We start from the raw sequence: 24,717 nt of genomic DNA, 5'->3' as shown, positions 1-24,717 counted from the left end.
AGCTATATTCCCTATCATCTCAAATGGAGAAAGTGGTGTTCAAATCTACTGATCCTATCCTACCATTCATAATCTTAGAGGGCATTAGAAGAGCATGTAGCATGCCTCAGAGATTCCTACTAGCATGTATTCTTCTGGCATGTAGAAGGGGTCTTGAAGTCAAAAGACACCCTGTCCTAGTTATTTATATCTATTCATATGATCACACCAAAATGCTTTTCTCCTGAATTGTCAATAATTAAATAAACATGGATGACCTTCACCATAATTGTAGAATCTGACAGACATTTCTTTGGGATTTCACCAAGTTATTCATGCTCTCTCACCTTGTTATTGACAGATCAACTCTAGTATTTTTGCTTGACTATTGAGAAGCTGTCAAGAGGTGGAGCTCTCCAAGTCCTGAATTTGCAATGAAGTCAAACACTGCCTGCTCAACTAGTGAAGATGGAAAGTCTAATAACGTAACAGAGGCTAAAAACCTAATGAGCTGGCAGTTAATTGACTGGGAAGAGTTCTGTCTCTGTCGACACCCAGCTAGTAAAATAGTGACCTTTCAGTCCCAACATTTAAGATAAATTTCAAAGAGATGGATATGCAAAATATGAGAGCTCTAGCATGAGTGAGGAAACTTGAAAGAGCATAAATCACATTTTCTTTTAAGGGGGGAAAATCCTCCACATGAAGGAGGATTTACAAGCAGACACTTTTCTTGGCAGCTAAAAAACCAAGAAATGTTTACGATTTTACACCCTCATGCTGGTTGGCAAGCTTGAAAACCAGAAGAGTAAGGAACATCTCAAACAACTGTTGTCATGCCGAAGTGCTAGAAGTATGATCTAAAGCAGCTTGCAACTTTGCATTCTTGCCACACTCCTCCTGAATGTGCATGTGCCAAGAATGTCAGAACCAAAGAAATACTTGTGCTGGGAAAAAAATAACAAGATAAAGAAACAATGAAAAAATCCATGTGTAAACCGAGTTCATGAGTGCAAGAACATATGTTACAGAATTGGGTAGTGGAAAGTGCTAGGAAATTCTGTTACTTGAACTAGAAACATCTAATCACATGTCTAAAGATTTCTATTTGAGATACATCAGTGTATACCCTCTAATGCAAGACAACACCTTTCATTCTCTCTTTTTCTTCCCAAAGAAAAGAAATTTCTAGGAAAAACCTTCCTCAAGGCGACACAATCAGTAGAATTGATGTTTAATAGAAGAGCTGAGTAAATAGCCAGCCCGGTGGCCTGTAATGCCAGACCATATGTGACTCGGTGTGGAAGATGGTGCCAAAGTCCCAAGTATAAATGAAAGCCTCTCTCATCCTCATCATAAACTCAAAGTCAACCTGCAGCCTCTCCCATCTTCCGTGGAATCTGGATAATCTCTAGTCAGATACCTAGAGAGAGTCTCTGCAGTCAAAATGTCCTGTGAGATCAATGGCATGGCTGCACCTTGTGGTCAGATGAACCAAGAGATAATGCAAGTTGTTAGTTAGATCTACCACCTCTATGCATGAACACACCTGTGTGTGTGTACAAGCCTATGCCCTAAGATTAGGGTTTGGGGATTCCAAAGGCTATATAATAAACCCCTAGCACTGTAACCATCACAAAAACCTATTCACTTTGGTATGTGCAAGAGTTTCCCCCCAAAAAAAAAACCCACAATGGAACTCCATCCACCATAGCTCCTTCTCTCACATCAGGATGTGCAACCCTACAGTGGTATCAGAGCCACTAGTGCTGCCATCAACATCATGTTGACCACTAGTCCTCTTGCACTCAAAATTTAGCCTGCCTGACCCAACATCAGCCAATATCTGCCCTGTTCTACACCATGCCTTGCCGGGTCACCTTCATTCCAGCCTGCTTGAGTTGCCTCATCCTCCACTGATCAGCAGCCTCTAGTTGGGTCCATCACTGCCATCACCTGTCATGCACAGCGCTGCCCATGCCATTTCCTCTGCCTGTCCATGATCTGTCACGTGACCTGTCCATTGATGTGCCACCAGCCCATCCACCTCTAGACATTGACTGCTTTGTGGTGCTTCACACACTCACCTGCCAGCTATCCTGCCATGCCATGTTCCAACTCCACCCCGTGGACAAGTGTGTGTCATTTGGCAGGCTACCACTTTACTATGCCATGTCACTGAAAACTTTAAAGGCTCAAGTCATCAAAATTAAAGACTTAACTCTCTCTGCCACATCAGCAATAGCTGCGATCAGCTGGCCCACCCTGACTGCACCTCCTAGTGTTAGTGCCATCTTCTGCTCCCTTAATCAGCACCAATACTGCCATGTTTCATCATCTCTCATGCTCAATCCACCCCTGCCAGCTGTATCAAGTTCACCCATTATATTAAACAACACTTGTTCTCACCCCGCTTCGTTCAGCCTGCTGTTTGTACATGCTGTTAGCAGCAGCAGCAGCAGCAGAAGGAGAAGCAGAAGTAATGCTGCTATCAACAAGCACACAATGGTATCCACCATTGGCACGTTGAGATACAACATCACCATCGAGAAGTTCTCCGGTGTCAGATTCTCAATATGGAAGACAAAGATTCAGCTAAGCCTCATGTGGGAATGCATGTGGAAAGTTATTTCCACTAAAGAACCAGAGCATGTTTGTGGGAATCCCTAGCTTCATCAAGATTGGATTGGAAATAATGAGAGCACTCTAGACATAGTTCTCGGCTTGGCCTCTCTGATAATCTGCACCATCACCTTGACCTTACCAAAACAGCAAAAGAGGTATGGGAAAGTTTTCAAACAATGTTTGGGGTTGACATTAACAACTCAAAATTAATCGTAAGAATGTAATTGTATAGTATTTCTTATAATTCCATTGATACTCTCAATATGTTGATCACCTCAGTCTTCTCTTTCAACAATTGACCACTCTTTGTAATCATCTAGATGACTATGACAAGAAGGCTGTTCTTCTGAATGGTCTCTTAAAGGAAGAAAAAATTAGTGAGATTGTGATGGCTCTTAAAGCTCCTAGGAAAATAAAATACGAAAAAATGGTTACCATATTCTCAGATGATGAATGATACAATAAACATGTAGATATCGTCCCTAATGCTTTTTACACTAAGAGCAAGCCACCAAAGTGTACATACCGCAAATGTATTGGTCACATTGTTGACCAATGCTATGAAAAGAAGGGCAAGCAATAGGAGAAAAAACATTAGCCATGATGGAGAGACAGTGCCACCAAGTTTACTTCCAGGAGCTCCGCACATGGAGGTGGCTATTTGACACACTGGTCACACCGGCCATGATGTATGGTGCACCCGTTTGGATCCCTTGTGACACACCTTGAGAGACCATAGATCATCATGCTCTCATGGATGATCCACAACAAACCATTAGTAACACATGAGATCATTAGAGCAGAGTTTGTTGTGCTCCCTGTGATGTTGAAGGACTACCTAAGAAAGCTTCTGAGATCTCCAAGCAGCTAGCTCAGGTAGCAGATGAGACTTCATGGTATGCACATGTCGAGTAGTGGCTTAGAGGATATGGGATCAACATGGACCACCTCCCCTCCTTTCAGTATAACTCTGATTCCCCCTTCATACATCTCTCTCACACACAGAGGAACTTGATTATGCGACATGACCTCTATCAACTGTACATACAACATACATGGATCTCACCTTGGCAACCTCTCCCCTCTAAAGTTGTCATAATATAGGGACCATTTTATGAGGACTACAACATATGCCTTCATTGAGAGACCTAGATAGACACATACATGCCACACGAGATGCAGGTAGCCATTGACTAGCTTAGGGCTTCCTCTTATCAGCTTGAGATCAAGACCACATCCCAAAAGTTGAGTAGACTTGTAGACTATGCCAAGAGGAGGTGGAGAGCGAAGAGCACTACATCTGTAGATGAAAAGCTTATAATATAGTTTGAGCTAGATACCCCACACTATCTAGATGGGACACCTCTCTCAGACTAGTCATGGAGTCCCTAGACTAGTGTTGCTGGGGTTAGTTTCTAGTTGAGATTTAGATAGGGTCAACTTCTAGTTGAGATTCAAAGGCTCTGCACATCATAACTACAGGTAGACACTTTGCAGAGAAGAGGACCATTGTCCCAGATGGTCAATTTCTTCTAGACAATGACCACACACACAACACCTACACAGAGAGGGGTCACAATTCAAAGAGTTGAGGAGATCAGAGCAGCATGTTGACTGCAAGTGCAAGGGTACCAAACACATAGGCTACACCAAAGAGAGATGAGGGAGCTAGTATCATACGCAGTACATGACAAAGCTGATAGATTAGTTCACATGCTACCCCTATACTATCTCATTAGGGATGTTTGACATACTCTATCCTCTTGACTGAATGGAGCTAGTTATTGGTGTATCACATTCATATTTAGCCATACAACTAGATATATATTGCTTCATATATCCGCTTCATCATCCCTATGTTGTATCCCTATATGGACATTGCCTTGCCTTATACAACACTTTATCGTATTTGCATAGTATATATCACTAATTATCTCTTCGCATGTCACACTTTGATGTCTAGTGATGATCGTATTGTACACGGTTCTGTCTCATAGGCCAATTTTGGCCTTAGAAGATGTTAATATATATTTATTTCTTTCCTCCCCTCCCGATAGAGTTCCATCCGCCTTAGCTATTGCTCTCATTCGTAAGCTCCTCCAACCAACAATAGTATCAAAGCAGTCTTCGACATTGCCAGTTGTGATACCCATATTGCCTTGGTAGCTCCTCCCTACATTGCGTGTTGACTTTGTCACCACATCCAACTACCTCCACATGCTCTCTATAATGTCCTGTTGTCTTATAATGTTGTCTCTTCTAGGCATGGACCTCTTGCACATGCCTACACAATGTGCCATCCATCAACTCCTATTTGCCACAACATCCAACTCATCACCAAACATTTTGCTAAAGATAAGGTTTTAAGCGACGACCTTAATTAAAGTTTAAAGCCTTTTATGATTGGGTAGTTTACATGGTCTACAAAAAAATTTGGAATTTTTGATTTTGAGGTAACATTTCTTAAAAAGTCCTCCACCAAATTTCTTTGCCATAAAATGAGGCCTTTGATGCCATGTTGAAGATGACCAGAGTGCTCACCTTCAACATCATGTGCTATGAAGTTGACAAGAACTTGGGAAAGACAAGGATTGTCACCTCACAACTTACAAGAGAATAGCTTAAAGAAGAATTAGAAGAGGAAGAATAATTTGATTCTTTATTGCAAGAAGATGGAGCATATTAATATATTTATTGGTATGACATGATACAATGATATTCACAACAAGGCTAGATTCATGATACAAGACAAGATCTTCATACAAGACTAGACTGAATACAAGACAAGACAAGACAAGACAAGAATTGGAGATACAAGGCTTGAACTACAACTGGAAAGGACTTACCTCTCACACGAGCCTCACAACTAGTATTGGCAAGATCAAAGGGCATGTATCCCAAGACCCTTATTAATATTAGAGTTCATGTGGTTAAGGGGAAGCTTCTAAATATGAGATGATTTAACTGCTCACATAAGTATATGATGACATCATCGATCATATAAACATTGTTGGTATAAGCAATGAAGTAAGAAATTGTTAGCTATTTTTCCTATGTGTGTAAAAATGTGTGTCTAGGTGTGAATACCTTTTACACCACTTAGCATTAAATAAGGGTCAAAGGTTTAGGTACACACCTTAGCCTCTATATTCAATCCCTATCACTTGCACTTTCATATCGTGTATTATTATCAATCTTTCCTTTCAGCTTGTATCTGTGAACACCTTTTACACCACTTAGTATCAAATAAGGGTCAAAGGTTTAGGTACACACCTTAGCCTATATATTCAAGCTCTATCAATTGTACTTTCATATCACTTATTATTATCAATCTTTCCTTTCAGTTTGTATCTGTGCAAGAGTTCACACACACACACACACACACACACACACACACACCTCTGCAGAGTTCCATTGGCCATAGCTTGCTAGTTCATCTTTGCAAGCTCCATACCCAATAGTGGTATCAGAGTGGGATCTGATCGCCATCTCACCCCACGCACTGCCACACTGTCTGTCGATCTGTAGCTGTGTACTGCTTGTCCTTGTGTAGGGTTGAATGTGCCACAAGAACTTGAAGAAAGAGAAGTAGACTAAGAAGGGGGAGAAGGCACTATCTTGACCACTGCCCTATCCATGCAGCCTACAATGAACACCCACAAGACACACCCGTCACCTGTCACCAATGTCTCCAATAGACCCGTCTCTAGCCACACCATGATCGAACGTGCAAGGCTTGTTCCATTTCGTCATTTATCCGTCTTGTCAATTGCACCTATCTAGACACTTACAAGGCATGTCATTCAGCCTTCTTGACATTTCATCTTGGCAAGATAAGGTTTTGAATAAAACCTTAAGTTTAGAACTTTAGTTATTAGTTTGCGTATAATTTGGTGTCTTTACATGCAAGTTAGATCGAATTTCTCGCGATTTTCCCAATAAAATTCGAGCCTTTCTGGGTTGGCACTTGTTGGCATTCAATTGAGGCATCCAATGACACATTTGCAATTGCTCGGGTGCTCGCATTCGACATCGAGCAAAAATGACTTGTCAAGTGTCCAGTGCTTTTGGCGATGCCATTGCAAAAATTGCCATGGATGTTTGACTTAACATCTACATGGAGTGGAGACTTTAATCCCACTAAGACTCTTAAAAAGAAAAAATTATAAATATAAAATATTATCATGAAAATTAGTTGAAAATGATGTGATTGGAATTAGACACTAGCCATGCTCACAGATGTGCTAAGACCTTTCCATTACATAGATATTAAATAATTGTGTGGAGTACTCTATCTAGATTTTAATCCAAAACAAGATATACTTCTTTTTATTTTCTTTCCTTTCAATTCATAAAGGAGTTATGTTTTAGAGGGGATTGTAACTACTCTATACATGACCTATGAGTTGAGTCCAAAAGCTATACCCACATATTCAGCCTCTAGTATGTGCCAAGTGGCTCTGAGACATGATGGTTTTTGATCAGCTGCTGTGCCATGCACACGCATCTCTGAACCATGTCATACTTTGGGTCCTTTAGCTTGTTACTAGACGAGTTATGATATCCTCATATTGCATCTCTCTCACTTATATATCTCCTTTATAGAATCATTGTACAGGATTAGACATTGCCTCTCTGAGGTAAGACCTTTCCATTTTCTTTTCTCCATGCTTCGTATCACGGGTTCAACCACCCATGACCTGAAGGGGGGTTGGCTAGTTATTTTTTGCATGTGTGAATACACATTATTGTGTGTGAAAGTGTGTACTTAGGTGCGAATATCTTTTACACCACTTAGCATTAAATAAGGGTCAAAGATTTAAGGTATTCATCTTAGCCTACATATTTAGGCCCTATTAGTTGTACTTTCATATCACTTATTATTATCAATCTTTCCTTTTAGTTTGTGTATATGCAAGATTCTCTCTCTCTCTCTCTCTCTCTCTCTCTCAAAAAAGAAAGTAGAAAATGTTCAACAAACAGTGAATATGGTAGAGGGAGCTCAAAAGAAAGTAGAAAATGTTCAACAAACAGTGAATGAAAATGCACAATGGATCGAGGTAGTTAGAAGAAACAAAGGGGTGCCTCAGAACAAAGTAGAAATGATGAATGCAACACTAAAGGAGGAAGCAAAGAGGAAACTTCGTGCATTGCATGTACGTGTGGTGGGGTGGACTAAAAAAGGAAATCCCCAAGAGGACGCCAAAACACTTTGTGCTAAGATGGGTGCAGACGAGACATGCATTATGGATGCTTGGAGGATAGGTGATCCAAATGGCCAAAGAGGTCACATCCTCATGCTGAAATTTGGGCACATGGATAGCAAAAGGGCCTTCTTATTAAAAAGAAAGGCTTTGAAGGGTGAAAAGATTTACCTTGATGAGGATCTCACACCCGCACAGCTAGAGCACAAAAGGGCTTGCATGCCAAAGGTGCTGGAGGCACGTAAAGAAGGCAAGTATGCTGTGTATAGAGATGGCAGAGTAATCATAGTAGAACGGAGGTCACAATGACGATACAAGGCCTATGAGACGTTGAAGATGTCCCTTTGGAATTGTAATGGTTCAATGAGACTCGATGCAGGTAATTTTGAGGACACCTTTCGTGGGATAGATATGGCTATGTATATAGAGACACATCAGTGTACAAATTCTAGATTACCGGATGTTGTGGGATACAAATGGGAGAGTGTATACAGACCTCAACCCCGTAGACTAGGAAGAACCAGGGGGTCAGGAGGGGTGGCTATTCTTTACCGTGAGAGCCTCCAAGACATGATTCACGTGGTGTCACGAGATGTGCATGCTAGATACATGTGGGTAAGACTAAGTATAGGGCACCCAAGGGATCTATATGTTGCGTTATGCTACTTCCCACCTGCCTCTTCAACATTTGCTATTGGGGAGGGATCACCATTTGAAGTACCACATGAAGATATTACGAGAGATGCAAGTATTGGGGACATACTTCTAGTGGGAGACTTTAATGCTCGAACAGGAAATGAGTAGTCTGCCTTTTATGATACTAAACATGAAATGTTTAAGGAATTGACTTTGGATGAACTAGGGCTTGCCAGGACATCTCAAGATAAGGCGTTGATAGCATATGGATCCCATTTGCTAGCTTTGGGAAGTGCTCGTGGATTGGCTATATTCAATGGCCTATTAAGATGGCCGGGAATGGATACTTTCACTTCTTGGAACAACAAAAAAGGGGCCATGTGGTGGACTATGTAATGGACTCGCCAGTGTTAATTCTAGAAATTAAGGATTTCAAGATATCTGATAAGCCGATCAGTATAGCGGCTGACCATGTGATCTTAAAATTTACTCTACCATGTAGTCAGAGACAAGAAACATACACATAGTCACACACATGCCCACATTATGAATTTCTAGAGCAAACGTTGCACATCTATAGTGATGCAGTACTAGATGGCTTAAGTCAACTAGACCAACATGAACCATTGGAAGATGCCACTAGATCTCTAGCGAAGGTTTTACATGCTGCAGCTTTAGAGGCATTCCCATATAAGATGGGCTCTACTGCAATACGCAATGGTATTGCCCCTCAAAATGCTTGGTATGATGATGAGTGCAGACAGACTAGGACCCGCCTACAGAGGGATATTACACTAGAGACATGCACACATAAGTAGGCACGGAATGTCTTGCGTCGTCTTGTGCAAAAAAAGAAGAGAGATTATTTAGCCAAACTAGAGTCAGAGATGTATCAGCTCTTTTTGAGCAAGGACAGCAAGAGAGCATGGAGGAAAATTCATGGGAGACAACCCCCAATCTAGTTGACATCACCTATGGTTTGGCATGAACATGCTAAGGCACTATACGATGTTCCATCACAAGAGTAAATACCCTGTCCATCAAACTCTAGGCCAACGCAGGTGTGGTTTCTTTACCGAAAAGATGGTGAGATATGCCATTTGGAGGTTGACGAATGGGAGAGCACATGATCAAGATGGCCTTGTGGCAGAGCATTTTGCACATGCATGTTATGCACTGGCCTCTATCTTGGCGAATCTCTCCAATAGAGCTGTATGTGAGGGGTTTCCAGTAAGTTGGTATAACCACACAATAGTGCTGATTTTTAAGCGTGGAGATCCATTGTTGCTAACAACTACCGCACTATTATGATTGGCCATATGCTAGCAAAGATATACACCTCTATTGTGGAGCATGAGTTGAGTTGGTGGGCTGAAACAAAGAAAATACGGTCTATAGGACAAGCCGGTTTCTGCCAGGGATACAATATGCTAGACCATATATTCACACTAAGGGCCTTGATTGAGGAGGGACGATCACGGAGGCAAAGAATCTACTGTTGTTTTGTGGACCTTCGCAAAGCCTTTGATACTGTGCTATGTGCAAGACTCATGCAAAGGTTGCGGGCCATTGGGGTCCCAGAGGATATGCAGTGGTGTATTTATGCATTGTATGAAATTGTGACAGGGAGAGTACGAGTGCCTAGAGGCACAACAGACTCAGTCTCTAGTACGGTGGGTGTAAAGCAAGGTTGTCCCCTCTATCCTTTGCTGTTTGGACTGTACATTGACGAGATCTCCGATTATATGCAAAGATGGGGTGGTATGGGAGCTAGCTTGGCTGGGGTACTGATACGGATTTTGTTATATGCTAATGATATGGTACTTATCTCTAATTCACCAGAGGGACTATAACGGCATCTGGATGCATGGCATGTGTTCTGTGAAGAGAAAGGTCTCAAGGTGGAGAAAGTGGATGGACTCCCAGAGGTGGACTCCTGGATTGTTGGAGGAGACTTCAACAACCTGGAGGCTTTGGAGGACCAGCAGGGCAGAGGCAAAAACTACTAGGGCGTGGCTGGGGAGGAACAGGAGGCATGGGAGGTCTTTCTGGCTGCTGACAGTAGGAGCACGTGACGCCTGGAGAGACCCTGCTCTCCATAGGAGAGAGAGGTCGTTGGATTTCTCTTAGGGATACAGGCAACTTGGAGGAGTCTTGCTGGAGCAGTTGGACAGGTTCTATGTGGGAGAGTGGGGAGGCTCTCGTGGAGGCTAGATTGAGCAGTTGGCAGACACCACGTTGTCTGACACCAGATCCCCCAGCATCCACCTTAGACGTATGCTCTTGTCGGATCCCTGACTCGATCTATCGAAGGGAGGAGGTGACAAGATAGATAGAGAAAATTTGGACCAGAGAGTGGGGCGGGAGGGACCAGATAGCAAAGGAGGTTGCAGAGGTCCTAGCTGAGTTGAGCAGAATCTGCCAAAAGGCAGCCATATAGGCAAGGAAACAGAGTTGAGAGGAGGAGAGAGCACTCCTGTGGGACCTTGTAGCCACCCAGAGACTGTTACACGAGGCGCCAGGGGATCCCACCCTCCACGCGCAAGAGGTGCGCGCACGAGAAGCCATTGTTGGCCTAGAGGACAGGCGCTTAGAATTCTCTTTCCGAACCTTAGAAACTTTTTGGGCACGGAAGGGGGACTCGATGTGCAAGGAGTTCTTCAAGGTGCACCAGCCTCGCACCGCAGGAGAGTAGATACGCAGCCTTCGGGATCAGTATGGGAGGACTCGTTCTAGCCCAGACGAGGTGATGGAGATTGCCACTGACTACTACATGCGCCTCTTCCAGCAGGAGAGAGCCTCAGCTAGAGGACAGAGGTATAGACAGCAGGTCTGGGATCACATCCCGTCCCTCGTCACAGAGGAGATGGGACACTCTCTCCTAGCCCCCTTTACAGAGAAGGAACTAGAGGAGGCTTTCCACACACAGGATGGGCAGAAATGCCCGGGGGAGGATGGCCTATCTAAGGCCTTCTTCACTACCTACTGGGAAGTGGTGAAGGACCCCCTATTGTTGGATTTCCAGGAGATTTTCACTTCAGGACAGATGCCTGAGAATCTCTCGGCAGGCCTTATCAACCTTCTCGCCAAAGGGGGAGACCGGCTCGAGCTTTCCCAGTGGAGACCGATCACCTTGTTGTCAGTGGCCTATAAGGCACTAGCAAAGATGATTGGTAGGCGACTATGCCTTGTGCTTCCAGACATCATCCACGACACACAGATAGGCTTTGTCCAGGATAGGAGCATCCTAGACAATGTATTTACCTTATTTGAGGCGACTAAGTGGGCTCAGCACAGTGGGCAGAGACTGGCCGTACTACTCCTGGACTTCGAGAAAGCTTATGACAGGGTGGATTGGGATTTCCTAGAGGGCACCATGGTGAGGTTAGGATTCCCTCAAGTTTGGATTCGCGGGGTCTCTGTCCTTTACAGATCGGCCACTAGCAAGGTTCTCATAGGCGGAAGGCAAGGGGAGGAGTTTTGGTTGGAGAGATCGGTTCGATAGGGCTGCTCCCTGGCCCCATACCTGTTTCTACTCTTTGCAAAGGTGATGTCTCACTTCCTCAGGTCACGTGTGAGCGGACTACGCGGCCTCCGACTTCCAGTGAGAGAGGAGACTTAGTTGTTAGACTCAGAGTATAGAGATGACACAACACTCTACATAGAGGACAATGAGCTGATGCTGGAGAGAGTGAGGTTGGCTCTTGACGTGTTCTGTTCAGCAGCGGGAGTGAAAATCAACTAGCGAAAGTCGGTTGGTTTTCTCACAGATCTGGACTCTAGCACAGAGTGGGGCGTCCACCTGGGATTTAGATGGGTGAGCAAAGGGTAGACTGTCCGGTATCTTGGGTTCCATGTGGGACTCGACATCACTCCTGCCCAACAGTTTCTTCCTGTCCTTAACTCTATTTGGAGGAAGCTGACCTACTGGAGCACGGCTCGCCTCTCACTAGCCGATCGAGCCCTGGTGGTCAACTAGGTACTTCTAGCGACAGCCTGGTACATCACCTCGTGTTGGTGCTTCTCCTCATCTTGCGTAGCACAACTTTGCCGCCTCGCGTAGCTCCGCTAGGTGGGACTCGACATCACTCCTGCCTAGCAGTTTCTTCCTGTCCTTGACTCCATTAGGAGGAAACTGACCTATTGGAGCATGGCTTGCCTCTTACTAGCCGGCCGAGCCCTGGTGGTCAACCTGGTACTTCTAGCGACGGCTTGGTACATTGCCTCGTGTTGGTGTTTCTCCTCATCTTGCATAGTGCAGCTCCACCGCCTAGTGCAGAATTTCCTATGGTCAGGGTCAGATGGTTCCAGGGACTCTAGGGCCAAGGTGGCGTGGGCGACCATCATACGACATCGGTCAGAGGGAGGGCTCGGGATCATAGACCCAGAATATCAGAGTATGGCCCCCTTGGGCAAGCTAGTTGTCCGCGGCTGTTCGCGGCCTCACACCAGGCGGGCAGACCTGGAAGGTCTTATTGCAGGAGGGCTTTCAGGACTGTAGACCGAGGCTTGGTGGTGAGTGGAGGCTGTCCTTGAGATGGATTTTTACGTCAGCCCAAATTACCCCCCCCAGATCACCTTTCGTACGCAGCCTACTCTGCGTGTGGCAGGGCCTCCGCAAGGCCCTGACATAGAGCCCGCCAGACTACCAAAAGGAGATAGACCGTCAGCTGGTGATCTGGAACCCCCACGTCAAAGATCGGGAAGGAGCCCAGATCGGCGAGCGTACCTACATCTAGTGGGCTGGTTGGAAGGCCGGTTCGGCTCGTACCATTAGGACATGGCGGGAGGTGTACAAGATGGCGGAAGAGGAGATGCTGTAGAGAGCATCAGGCTGTCAGAGGGGAGTGGAGTTGAGGAGAAGGGAGATAGACGCAACAATACCTCTAGAGTGGCTTGCTCCCCCGATACGAGAGCCGATAGAGCCTGGGGAATTATGGGCAGCTAGGTTCTCACCAACAAGCATCCCCCTACAGGTGGCAGGAAGAGTGGGCGGCACCCCACACGGGACTTTCTTCACAATGCATGAGGAGGGACGTCTGGCCCTTAATAGAGGGCAGCAGGATGAGGGGATAGCCGCGCTCTTGTGGAGAAGAATTCAGGTGGTGGGCCTTCAGGGGAAGACATGGCGATTGGACCCCTATGTCTTTTGGGAGGAGCTCAGGGAGTGGCGCCTTTGGATCTGGGAGGGCAGACCACTTGATGAGCTGGAGTGGGATCTAGGAGAGTGGCTATGGCCGGCCACGGCGGTTGCCAAAAAGCCACCCAGGTTCTTTGAGTACACTGCCAGGATTGGCAGACACGTACTGATGCAGGAGGATATGGAGTGGGCGCCGTCACGTAGCAGGCATTGGGTGGAGCACAGCATCACGGAGCCTTTCCAACGGTCCTTCTGGTGCCGCCTATGGGATAACTGGAGGCCGAGGAGGGTGTCATATTTCTTACGGCTGGTGGCACATGGAGGCTTCGCGGTGGGAAGTTGGCTTGCCCAGATGCAAAAGGAGGGAGGTTGTAAGCGTTGCACACAGCAGCCTCTGGAAACCCCAAAGCACTACCTTTGGTCATGTGAGGAGGCGTAGCTCGTGTGGAGAGGAGCTTGCCGCATCCTTCGCCGTATGGTACCCAACCTTGGATGTATCTCATGGGGGGCCTTCTGTTGGCAGGCAGTTAGCCAGGGCCGTCACCTTCTGTATGAGGCTGGGATGCAAGACACGAATTTCATTATTGAGGTAGGGTCGTGCGCAGTGGTCGGTTTGGAGGCTCTACCCATCTGATAGGTATTGGAGCCCACAGAAGACCACTCGAAGGTATGGGAGATCATAGGAAGCCTTACTGGATGGCATATCTGGAAGGCACGGTGTCAGGGTGCCTTCGGCGGAGAGAGATTGTCAGCACAGGCGACCTTAGCAGAGCTCTGGACCTCCATCATCCACTCCCTCCGTGGCCAATGGGATCAGGTGCAGGGCGAGTCGAGGGCTTGTCAGGAGCTTCGCGGTCATTTCATGTGCACTTGGGGTTGCCAGGACCTGTTTTTCGTGATGCAGGCAGGCAACACCAGTTGGCAATATACCACCCCCCCTTGCCCCCATTGCCCCCAGACCGCCTTGAGAGGCTTGTATACATGATGTATTTGTGACCTTGCATTAGCTCCACCTTGTCTATTGAGCATGAATATTCCGTTGTAATCAGCTTTTTTGAGTAATATAATCAACCGCATTTTACTTGCAAAAAAAAAACAGACAAGCTGATTACAACGGGTGGGTTTGGGGGGATCACTTGAAACGGGTGCGGATTAGGGGGGGTGGTGGGGGGGAACAGGATCGAGGGATGGTAGGATGTTTGGGGTTACGTGGCGAGTTGGGGGGGGGGGGGGGGGCGCTATGGGACAGGGTCAATGGAGGGAGCCTAGGAGGTGGGGGGGGGTATATGGGGGCTGTGGGATCTCGGCTGGGGTAGTCTATGGTGCGGGTGGTCACTATGGGGGACTGCGATCCTGCCAGGTGGGGCTGTGGAGTGCTCTGCCGAGGGGACGTTGCTCGACCTCCTACTCCCTGCTGTCCAAGCTGCGTCTGAGGAGCTAGCTGCGGCCCCCCTTGTCATCTCCCTCTCTGGAGTCTCTGGACTAGTGTGAAGCCGTTAGTATCCACTTGTGGGCCTGTCGGCAGATTCGCCTTGGCTCCGAAACATGTACAATCTGTTGCCTGATGCCCAAAGTCGTGGCAATGTAGGCATTGCCCTGGTTGCCCAGTCACAATGACCTCCTGCCTAAAGGAGTGACCTCTTGCCTCAATCTCCAGGAACTTTGGTATACTCTTTGTGTCTTTCACGGCCACTCATACCTTTAGGACTCCTGTAGCTGTCACTGCATTCGTGAAGGAGGCAGGGAGAATTGTGCCGAAGAGCCGTCCAAAGTCCTCCACTAACTGGCTGTACTCTACCGCCAGTCCGGGGAAAAGTAAGATGACTGGGCGTTTGAGAAATCTGTTGTGGAGCACAAATGACTCCACAGTGAAGCCGCTATACCAAGGAACCATGTAAATACCCCCTTCGTGGAGGCATAGGGTGAGCTCTCCACTAACTCACGAGCTGCATCCGCAGAGGTGAGTTGAACCATGAAGATCCCTCGGTCCATGAGGATTGTCTCCACGATTTGCGTTGTGCCAATGCGCAGTGTGGAGTGGAGCCAATCCCGCAGTTGGGCCCTCAATGGGAATTGTCCAAAGATTGTTGTTTCTTTTAACTCCAGCTCTGTGGCACGGACGGCTAAGAGTTGTTCCTTAGAGAGGATGATGCGCAAGGTGTTTAACTGGGGGGCACTCGCAGAATGCGTCAGCGTGTCTGATCAGAGGTTTCCATTGCGTGTCACTGCTGGGAACCTACCTATCACGCTGCAGTGCTACTTGGGGCCGGGCAGGGTGCAGTGGGCGACCAAGTGGGGAAAGGTGGAGCGCAGGCAGGGGCATTGGGGAGGGGGGGGGGGGGGTTAAGGGGGGAGAGGATTGTTGAGCGGGAGGGGAGAGAACTAAGGAGAGGGTGCAGGGCGGGGGGGAGGAGGACTGGTGCAGGGCGGGAGGAGGACTGGTGCAGGGCGGGGGGGGGATTGGCGCAGGCAGGGGGAGGGGAGGACTGGCGCAGTCGACAGTTCAATCGAGACGGGGGGGCAGCGTCGCGTTGCGATGGCGAGAGCCGTCAGATTACTGTGGTTTCAACATTTGGAAGGCCATTAGGTCATATTGCTATGTCTTAGTTGTTATAATATGGTTCATTTTGATCAATATGTCCACTATCTGCACCAATGTTTAGGTGGCTTGGATAGATTTTTAAAAATCTTACTTAATTCAAATGATTAATTGATTGATTTATTTATTATTATTACTTGTAACAATGAAGGGAAAAGGGTAGCTTCTATTCATTTAGGCAAGAAGCTTGAATATCTTTAAATTATTATGTATTCAGGAGGGAATTGCAACTTATAATGACCTTAGGTTTTGGAAATGAATTGTTCGTTAGGAACTAGTCACAAATCTCTCTTAAAGGACAGAACTACTAGAAGTAAAGATAGATGGCCTACTCATACATGTTAAAGTATTGTGTGCTAACATGTTATATCATCTAGGAGAAAAGCTTATGACCTTTGAAAAGTATAAAGAGGATTGAGAAGCATTGCACCCTAAACACTAGGGGGACTATCCTGTAACGTTTTACATGATTAGACCAATCGATATTCATTAGGTAGGCATGTTACACCAAGCATAATGAGCAGAGCATGACCAAAAATAACTTCAAATGAATGCAGATTTTTTGCCTTACTTGAAACAGTTTCATTAGGTTGGCATAATGATGGCTTGCAGCAATTGCCTTTCCATGCTGCTCCTTCAAAGCAAGTAGAGCATTTGATTCATCTTGGAGTCTAGTTTCCAGCTTTTGTAGCTTCTGCAACAAGCTCAGAAAGAAAAACAAACAGTTGAGAGTAACAATAACAACAATGATAGAGATTAGAGTTCAAAGCTGCTTGTCACACATAGAAATGCATGATTGTTCTTCTGTAAATCAAGGGTGGTGCTATTTATATAATACCACCAAATTTAACTAGATGAAAAATAGAAGAGTTTGAAAAAGAACACCAAGACTCGAGCACAATTAGTAAAACAAAGGATATTAATGGTAGTGTTCAATATTCCCCTATGTGCTTACAGAAGCGCTCTGAGATGGTTTCTTTTTATTTTTATTTTCCAGACAAAAGAAAAACTCTACTAATACTTGTAACAAAGTCTCCCAAGGCAAAATGCAAAATACAAAGCAGCCCTGTAAGGGACTTCCATATCAAAAAATATGTAATAAGGGGAAGTCTATTACAAAGCTTGAATGAATAGGTTGTCAAGAGGTCTACAATGCCAAACCATGTGGGTCTAGAAAAGAAACAAAGTGCCGAAATCCCATGTCCTGAGAAAAGCATCTCTCCTTCTCATAGTCCCTGAATTGTCCTGTATTCTCTCCCATCTCATGTCGAGAGTATGCACAATCTTTGTCTAGATCCTGGAGAGGGAGTCTTTGTAGTAGATATGTCCAAAAGTAAATAGTTTGGCTATCCATATGTACCAAAAAATAATATTAGCTATGAGCTCCCATCTGTGACAATGCCCCTGAATCCACACAGCCTGTGAAAAATCTAGCATAACAATCCCACTCACAAGCTGCCCTGAAACAAGATAGACATGACATCCATGTACATCCACATATCCACAAGCTCGATTGGGTCTTTATTTGTGACCCAAGCAACTATTCCCCATGCAACAATCATAGAATTTATAGTGCCATGAAACACCATTCTAAGGGCTCTCCCTCTAGGCCTCTTGAGCCCTTGGGCATCCCATATGTAGTGTATCTAAGTTGGTCTCTACCATAGCCAACCAAGTGCTAAATGCTTGTGTACTAGTAATAAAAAAAAGAGTGGAATCTTTCTTGGTCTAAAGTTGTCCTCCAATCTCCTCCAAAAGTGTGCAAGGAAAGGCTCTGATATACCCTACATAGTCCAATGTTCAGTTACAGCTAGCACCACTTTGATCCTACTCATCTATATCCTCCTTCCTAGCCAACTAGTATAGCCAAAGAAGGGTACATCCTAAGGCGTCTTACAAATGGCTCTTTCCATACCCACTTCCCAATGTCCCATTGAAGTCTCCATAACGGCCTCCTCCTGTATGCCCAATGCCTCCATCCATCTATCATACAAGTCTCAGGGCCTAGGCGTAAGTACCATGTCCTATCACAATGAGCCACAACTCTAATCCTCTGTCAGTGCCTACTACTACGCCGAAGAAACATCAATGCTTACATGGTAGCCTAGGTATCTCACTAAAGTGCCACAAGGGACATGTGTGAAATTCTCATGTTGTTTCCAACCTAGCTATAGTGTCACAAACCAAAAATCCATAGGATTTGTGTCAATTAATAAGAGCTCCTCGAGCTCTACAAAAGAACTCCATCATAGCTACAAAGGCCCTAAAATTCTCCTCATCCCCATCCAGATAGAGAATTGTGTCATCTGCAAACTCTACATCTAGCAACTCCTCAAACTTTGGGATGGGAAGTCTAATGCCCCCGATACCTGAAGCTCCACCCCTCAAGAAGGATCTCATGGTCTGTGCAACAAGTAAGAAAAGAAGAGGTGCAAGGGGACATCCCGGTCTCACTGAGCTCTGAATATTGAATCTAGCACCTCTAGCCCCACCATGAGAACTTGGTTGTGAGCTGATGGATAGAGAGCCAATACACCTCTGATCTACTGTGTTGGAAAACCCACCCTCAGCATGATACTGCCTAGAAACTCCCAATCAACTCTATCATAGGCCTTCTCAAAATTGAGAAGTAGAACAATGAGCTTCTGTCCCCTCGGTTGTACAAGAGCTGTGGACTGTGGTGGCCTGCGCTTAGTGAAGATTCGATGCTCAGTAATGGCAATGGCAATGGTGGAGAGAGAGAGAGAGGAGTTAGCAGAAGCAGTAATGAGTGAGATGCACGATGTGTGGGTACAAAGAGTGTACCTCTTTTTTTTAATTTTTGTGATAGTTATATGTAAAATACTGTGCTAACGGTGTGTTCACACCCAAGCACACATAAAAGGCACAGTGGCCCTTTGTTCCCAACATGGACTATCAAAAGGTGAATATATTGTCTAGGATGTTGCACTTCTGAACAAAACCAGTTTGGGTAGGGTGAATGTGTTAGCTTGTCTCATTTCATGCTGGTCATCTCCTGGTTGTGAGATCCATTAGAGTTTGACTGATACAGAGGAGCCTTGACTGTCTCCAGCCCTTTCATTAGAGTGCATTTCAGTTTTAGACTGTTTGTGAGAGAGTTCACACTGGCTGCCTTCTATTTTAGCTAGTGCATTTCAATTTTGGTGCTGCCCTAGCTGCATTCACACGTGGGAATGCTGACAATCAGGTTGACCTTTTATTGCAGCCCCCTTTGTGCAACTGGCCCATTTGAGGGCAGCAGTTGGCCACTTTTAGACTGGTCGGCCAGTTTGGGGTTGCATCCACTATTTAGGAAGTCCCTCCCCTCACTTGGCAGCATATTCAGCATTCGTTCTTTGCACGTTCAGCACTCTCTCCATCATCTGGTGCATTCTCCATCATCATCTTGATCCATCATGGTGGATTTGGCTCCACTTGGTCCTGTCTCCTTGTGTTGAGCATCATGTTCCAAAATAAGTGGTACAAGATCCTCCCACAGAACAATATCACAAACTTTGGAGGCAAGTAAGTTGGTGTAGAAAACATCATACTTCCAAGATGGGAGATGACTCAGGAGATTCATTGCCATATCTTTGGATGATTTTTGCCAAGGGATGCTAGCTCATCTTGGGTGGTTCCTCCATTTTGTTGATATGATCCTTCATGAAAGGAGAGTCATCAAAACTGATAAGATTCGGAGCTTCTTCTCAAAGGTGATACAGTGTACAAAGGTCTTAACTTGATACAAAAAAGATAACTTTGTCTAGACCTCCGCTATGGAGCAGATTTTGTGAACATATACAAGCACTGAATCTTGGCAGCTCATAAAGAGCTTGGAATGGAGAGTTGAGTTGATCCCATAGGGCTGTCTCATCGACAGAGTCGATCCAATATAAGGATCCTCCATTAGATGGGTAATAAGGATGGTGAAAAAATCCCATAAATCAAAGGTATCAAGAATGCACTCCACTTTGCAAGACCAAAAGAGTAGTTTGTGCCACCCAAATGATCCTTCTCGAGTAGTAGGGAAGAACAACCTACACGAAGGATGCCATAGAAGGCAAACCAGGTCCTTCTAGTGGAACTTGAGTAGAAAGAAAGAAAGAAGGAAATATATATTAATGCCTGTATAGGCCAATGTGGCCTATGAGACAAAATCCGGAGTACATCCATGTCAAATGCCATCTCATCTTAATAATGTGAAGATAACATTAAAATAAGTGGCCTATGAAACAATCCACATAATATCTAGTGTTTTCCAATCGATAGAAAGAAAAGAAAGACCTAAACTGACAGAACTATTTACAAAAACTATGGTGGAGACTATAGATTGTGGTTGATCTCAAGATCTACACATGATCTCAACTATGATGTGGTCCCTTACTGCTCCATTGATATGCTTGGTGGTGAGTCTCCGGTTGTGAGAGGTGAGAGAATGGATAGAGATCGAAGCTCAACTAAGAGTATAGTTGACATTGAAGAGAGAGTGAGAGTGAAGGCACAACTCCCAATGTGATAATTAAAGAGTGTGAGATGCAAGTACAAAGTACAGCCCTTAAACCTTAGGGTTGCTAGAGTGTGTTCACACCTGAAAGGGGTAAAACATGATAAGTACCCAAACTATGTAACACATGCACATAAAATAAAAGAGAATAAATCTGGGGAAAAAACCTCTCGTAAGGAGAGTGAAAAGTATCTGAGTGTCCTACCCAGGATTACCGACACTCCTCTGTGATTGTAGGCGTGAGCCAAACCAAAAAAACCCCCCTAGAGTGAAGAGTGATCAATATACAAGGGTCATCCACCAAAGGAGATCAAATTTAAAGCATTGTGGAATGCTTCAAATTTGGAGGAAGAGCTTTGGTGAAGATGTTTGCCACATTATAGGTGGTAGGATAGTAGTAGGCAAGGTTGATATTACCTGCATGTAACCTATCTTTGACAAAGTGATTGTGGATCTCTATGTGTTTCGTGCATGCATGAAACATTGGGTTCCATGCCACTGCAATGCCACCCTGACTGTCAATAAACAAAGGAGTAGGCTTCCTGACAGATACATCTAAATCAGCCAACAAACGTCTTAGCTATACACATTCAACTGTGGTAGTGAAAGCTGCCTTGTATTCAGTTTTACATGATAATATAGCAACAGTGGATTGTTTCTTACTAAGCTAAGAGATACAAGATAAGCCAAGAAAGAAATAGTTACCGCTAGTGGAGTGATGTGAATCAAAATCACTAGCCCAATCTGAATCACTATATGTAGTTGCAGTGGTCCTCTCTTGGCATAAAGCAATCCAGGAGTCCTAGTATCCTGCAAGTAACGGAAAACACGCTTGATAGCTTCCCAATGTGACATGCGTGGCTGATGCATATATCTGCTCAGGGCTCAAAGTGCATACCATATGTCTAGCCTTGTGTTGCATAAGTAAATGAGACATCCAATTGCTGGAGCATACATATGGATATTAAACAAGCCATTGTCACTATGCAAGGATAGCTTTAGTCCAGGTTCCATTGGTGTACAAACTGGCTTGTAATTCTATAAGCCAAATCTCTCAAGAAGTCTACAAAATTCCAATGTATCTAGACTGTGATAATCCAATGCCTCTAGCATCATGAATGAATTGAATGCCCAAATAATAGTGCAAAGGCCCCAAATTTGACATCTCAAAGGTTTGCTACAAATTTTGTTTAAATGCTGAAATCTAATTGGCATGTGTCCTTGTAAGCAGAAGATCATCAATATAAAGACATATGACCAACAAGGATCCCCCCTCTTTACATACGTAAAGTGTACACTTTGATAAGCTGTTAATGAAACCCTAGCTTAGTAAAAAGGCATTAATCCTTGCATACCAAGCGCGGGGAGCTTACTTCAAACCACACAAAGCCTTTTTCGACTTACATACTAAGTGTTTGCATCCGACAACTGCAAAACCAATGGGTTGCTGTACAAACACTTCTTCTTGAAGTTCCCCATGTAAAAATGCAGTCTTTATATCAAGCACATTCCAACCATAATAGGCAGCCAAAGTAACCATAGATCGAATAATAGTCATGTGGGATGTAGAAGCAAATGTCTCCTCATAGTCAATGCCTTTCTTTTGTGTGTAGTCTTTGGCCACAAGCCTAGTCTTATATTTGTCAATGGATCCATCTACATTCCTTTTTAGCTTATAGACCCACTTTGTACCAATCACTTTCTTCCCAATAGGCAAGGACACTAAATCCCATGTTTGTTTCTTTATGATAGAATCAAATTGAGCTTGCATTGCTGCCATCCAGTGCACACTATGTTGTGCATCCTCAAAACATTCAGGCTCCTCATCATCAAGTGTATCTCGTATCATAACAAACTCCATTGTATATGCAGCATCATACATACGAACATGCCTTCTAGTACAACCAGCAATAGAAGCATCCAAATGACTATCTTTCATAGTCTGCATTTACCATCTAGGTATCTACCTAGCTTCCTGACTATGTACAAGCTCCTGCTGAACTTCAATTCAGCATCTTGCTAAATATTCAGATCAACCATAGGTTGATTTTCTGCATTACCCAATGGAGCAGTTGGTTGAACATTAAGTTCACTTATTGAAGCCCTAGCTATATCACCAAAAGAAATGGGCAGTAGCCCTTCAAATACATCATTGGCAACCTGATATGTATCAAAACCAACAAGGAATAATTCTGATTTTTCATCAAAAACCACATCCCTACTGACAAATACCTTCTTAGAGGCAAGATCATATAACCTATATCCTTTGCTCTCACTGCTGTACTTCACAAAAATGCATTTAACAACCTTGTTATCTGATATGCCTAGAAGCACTACTATCAAAGAACCATGTGCTCGCATCCTCAGTAGAGCTAAATGCTCTATCAGCCCAAGGAGAGTCATAACTGCACGTGTAAAAACAATAGTCTCGATCTACAACAAAAGACGTGGACTCACGAGCAATAGAAGGTATATTAGAAACGAACATCTCTAACTCATTCTCCTTGGCTATGCGCTTGCTACATTCTATGATGTAGTGACCTGGCTTCTTGCAATAGTGACACTTGCCCTCCTTGGCTTGCATGGCCCTTGTTTCTTGCTACTCTATGAAGCATCTGATGTCCCAGAGCTCTGTGGAGCATTTTTCGCTTGGCTGCCCTTGCCCTTTTGCCTTTCCATAAAAGTCTGCTCAAAGGCTATAACATCCACCCTAGTGTTCTTTCTTGTTTGGTCTTCCTCTAAGAGCAAATTGACCAACTGAAGGAAAGTAAGCGGCTATGGGGAAATCCTCATGGTGAGGTTCAAGGCTGTATGAAAGGCCAAATACGATGGCAACAATGAATTCAAAGTAGTAGAGATCAACTACACATCTGAGTAATACTCATCTACATTCATAAGTTGCTCTCACGTAAGTCCTGAACTTTATTTAGATGATCTTGCATAGAATCGCCCTCATCCATCTTCACAGTCTCAAGCTCTTTCTTCAAGAAAGAGATGTGTGTCTCATTCTTTCCAACAAACATCTGCTCAAAGGTCAGCCATGCTTCTCGTGAAGAAGCTGTAGACCGAAGGTGGGGGATAATGGACCGTTGAACTGCCAATGCAATCAGCAACAATGTCTGAGTATCCCATGTGTCACATGCCTTTTGTGTTGCTGATCTTTGGGGAAGTGGCTGAGCTGGAGTGGGCTGAACAGGCTGAGGGGGACTGAGTTGCCCTTTGTCCACATCCTTGTGCAGGAGGTGTAGCAAGAGCCACAATTCCACACTGAACTTCTTCACTGCTAACATAATCCCAAAGATTCTTTGCAATCAACACAATTTTCATCATAAAGGACCATAGAGAATACTTGTTGCCATTCAACCTATCGTCCTTGGACACACATGTAAATGCATCACCTCCCTGATTGGCCATGGTAAATGTCACTGATCAAGGACCACAAGGGCAATACTTCAGACTAGACCAACCTGGAAATCTCAGAATTTCCAGAAATTACAGCAAACACTTTGCTGTAATTAGCAAATCTAATCACACTCTGTCAAAAACTGTCTAATGTACACACTCTCCGAAGCATAAACAGTGCAACACAAAAATGCAAAAGCCCCAAATTTTCTTGTTCCAAAATGCACAAATTCAGTCTATTCCAGATTGTCACTCATGTACATTTGCCAATCTCTGAGCTGACATCAGAAGCCCCAAATTTCTGATTCAAAATGCACAAAACCTCTACAAAGAAGTGTGTCCTAGGCAGACACGTGTTGGAACAGAGATACACTGCCTGGGCACAAGCCCCTTCCCAAAGATGAAACCTGAATTAAAAAATTGAAAAATTGATTTTTTTTTTCCCCTTTTTACCTTTGTAATGCTGACTAAGCACAGCAGAGCTGGAGCAAAGCGAACCTTCAACGGGCAGATTTGGCGGACTTGGCGGGCATTGGTGGACCTATGGCTGAGGTGGCATGTGCTGGTGGCACGCAGGTGGTGGGCAGAGAAGGAGCACAGGGAGCTGTAGGATTTGAGGAGCGCTAGT

The 24,717-nt window shown here is 44.7% G+C and overlaps 1 protein-coding gene across 16 annotated transcripts in view; it reads right to left on the bottom strand.

Annotated features, from left to right (window-relative positions):
* Positions 1-24,717, bottom strand: part of LOC148036958 (paramyosin-like protein) — a 197,350-nt gene that overhangs the window by 37,174 nt on the left and 135,459 nt on the right. For 11 of the 16 annotated variants that reach the window (XM_087675891.1, XM_087675890.1, XM_087675892.1 and 8 more), the window contains one exon: positions 16,755-16,877. In XM_087675891.1, coding sequence (XP_087532017.1) covers positions 16,755-16,877 — 123 coding nt within the window. Of the gene's footprint in view, positions 1-4; positions 880-924; positions 1,416-2,514; positions 2,739-5,382; positions 5,819-16,754; positions 16,878-24,717 lie in introns of those variants that run through there. The other 5 variants (XM_087675906.1, XM_087675894.1, XM_087675905.1 and 2 more) reach the window with 5 other exon arrangements.

The sequence above is a fragment of the Lygodium microphyllum genome, chromosome 4, assembly GCF_053477565.2.
Source record: "Lygodium microphyllum isolate KBCC chromosome 4, Lygodium_microphyllum_v1.1.10, whole genome shotgun sequence".
NCBI classification, from domain to species: Eukaryota; Viridiplantae; Streptophyta; class Polypodiopsida; order Schizaeales; family Lygodiaceae; genus Lygodium; species Lygodium microphyllum.
This window is presented reverse-complemented; position numbering and strand designations above follow the sequence as displayed.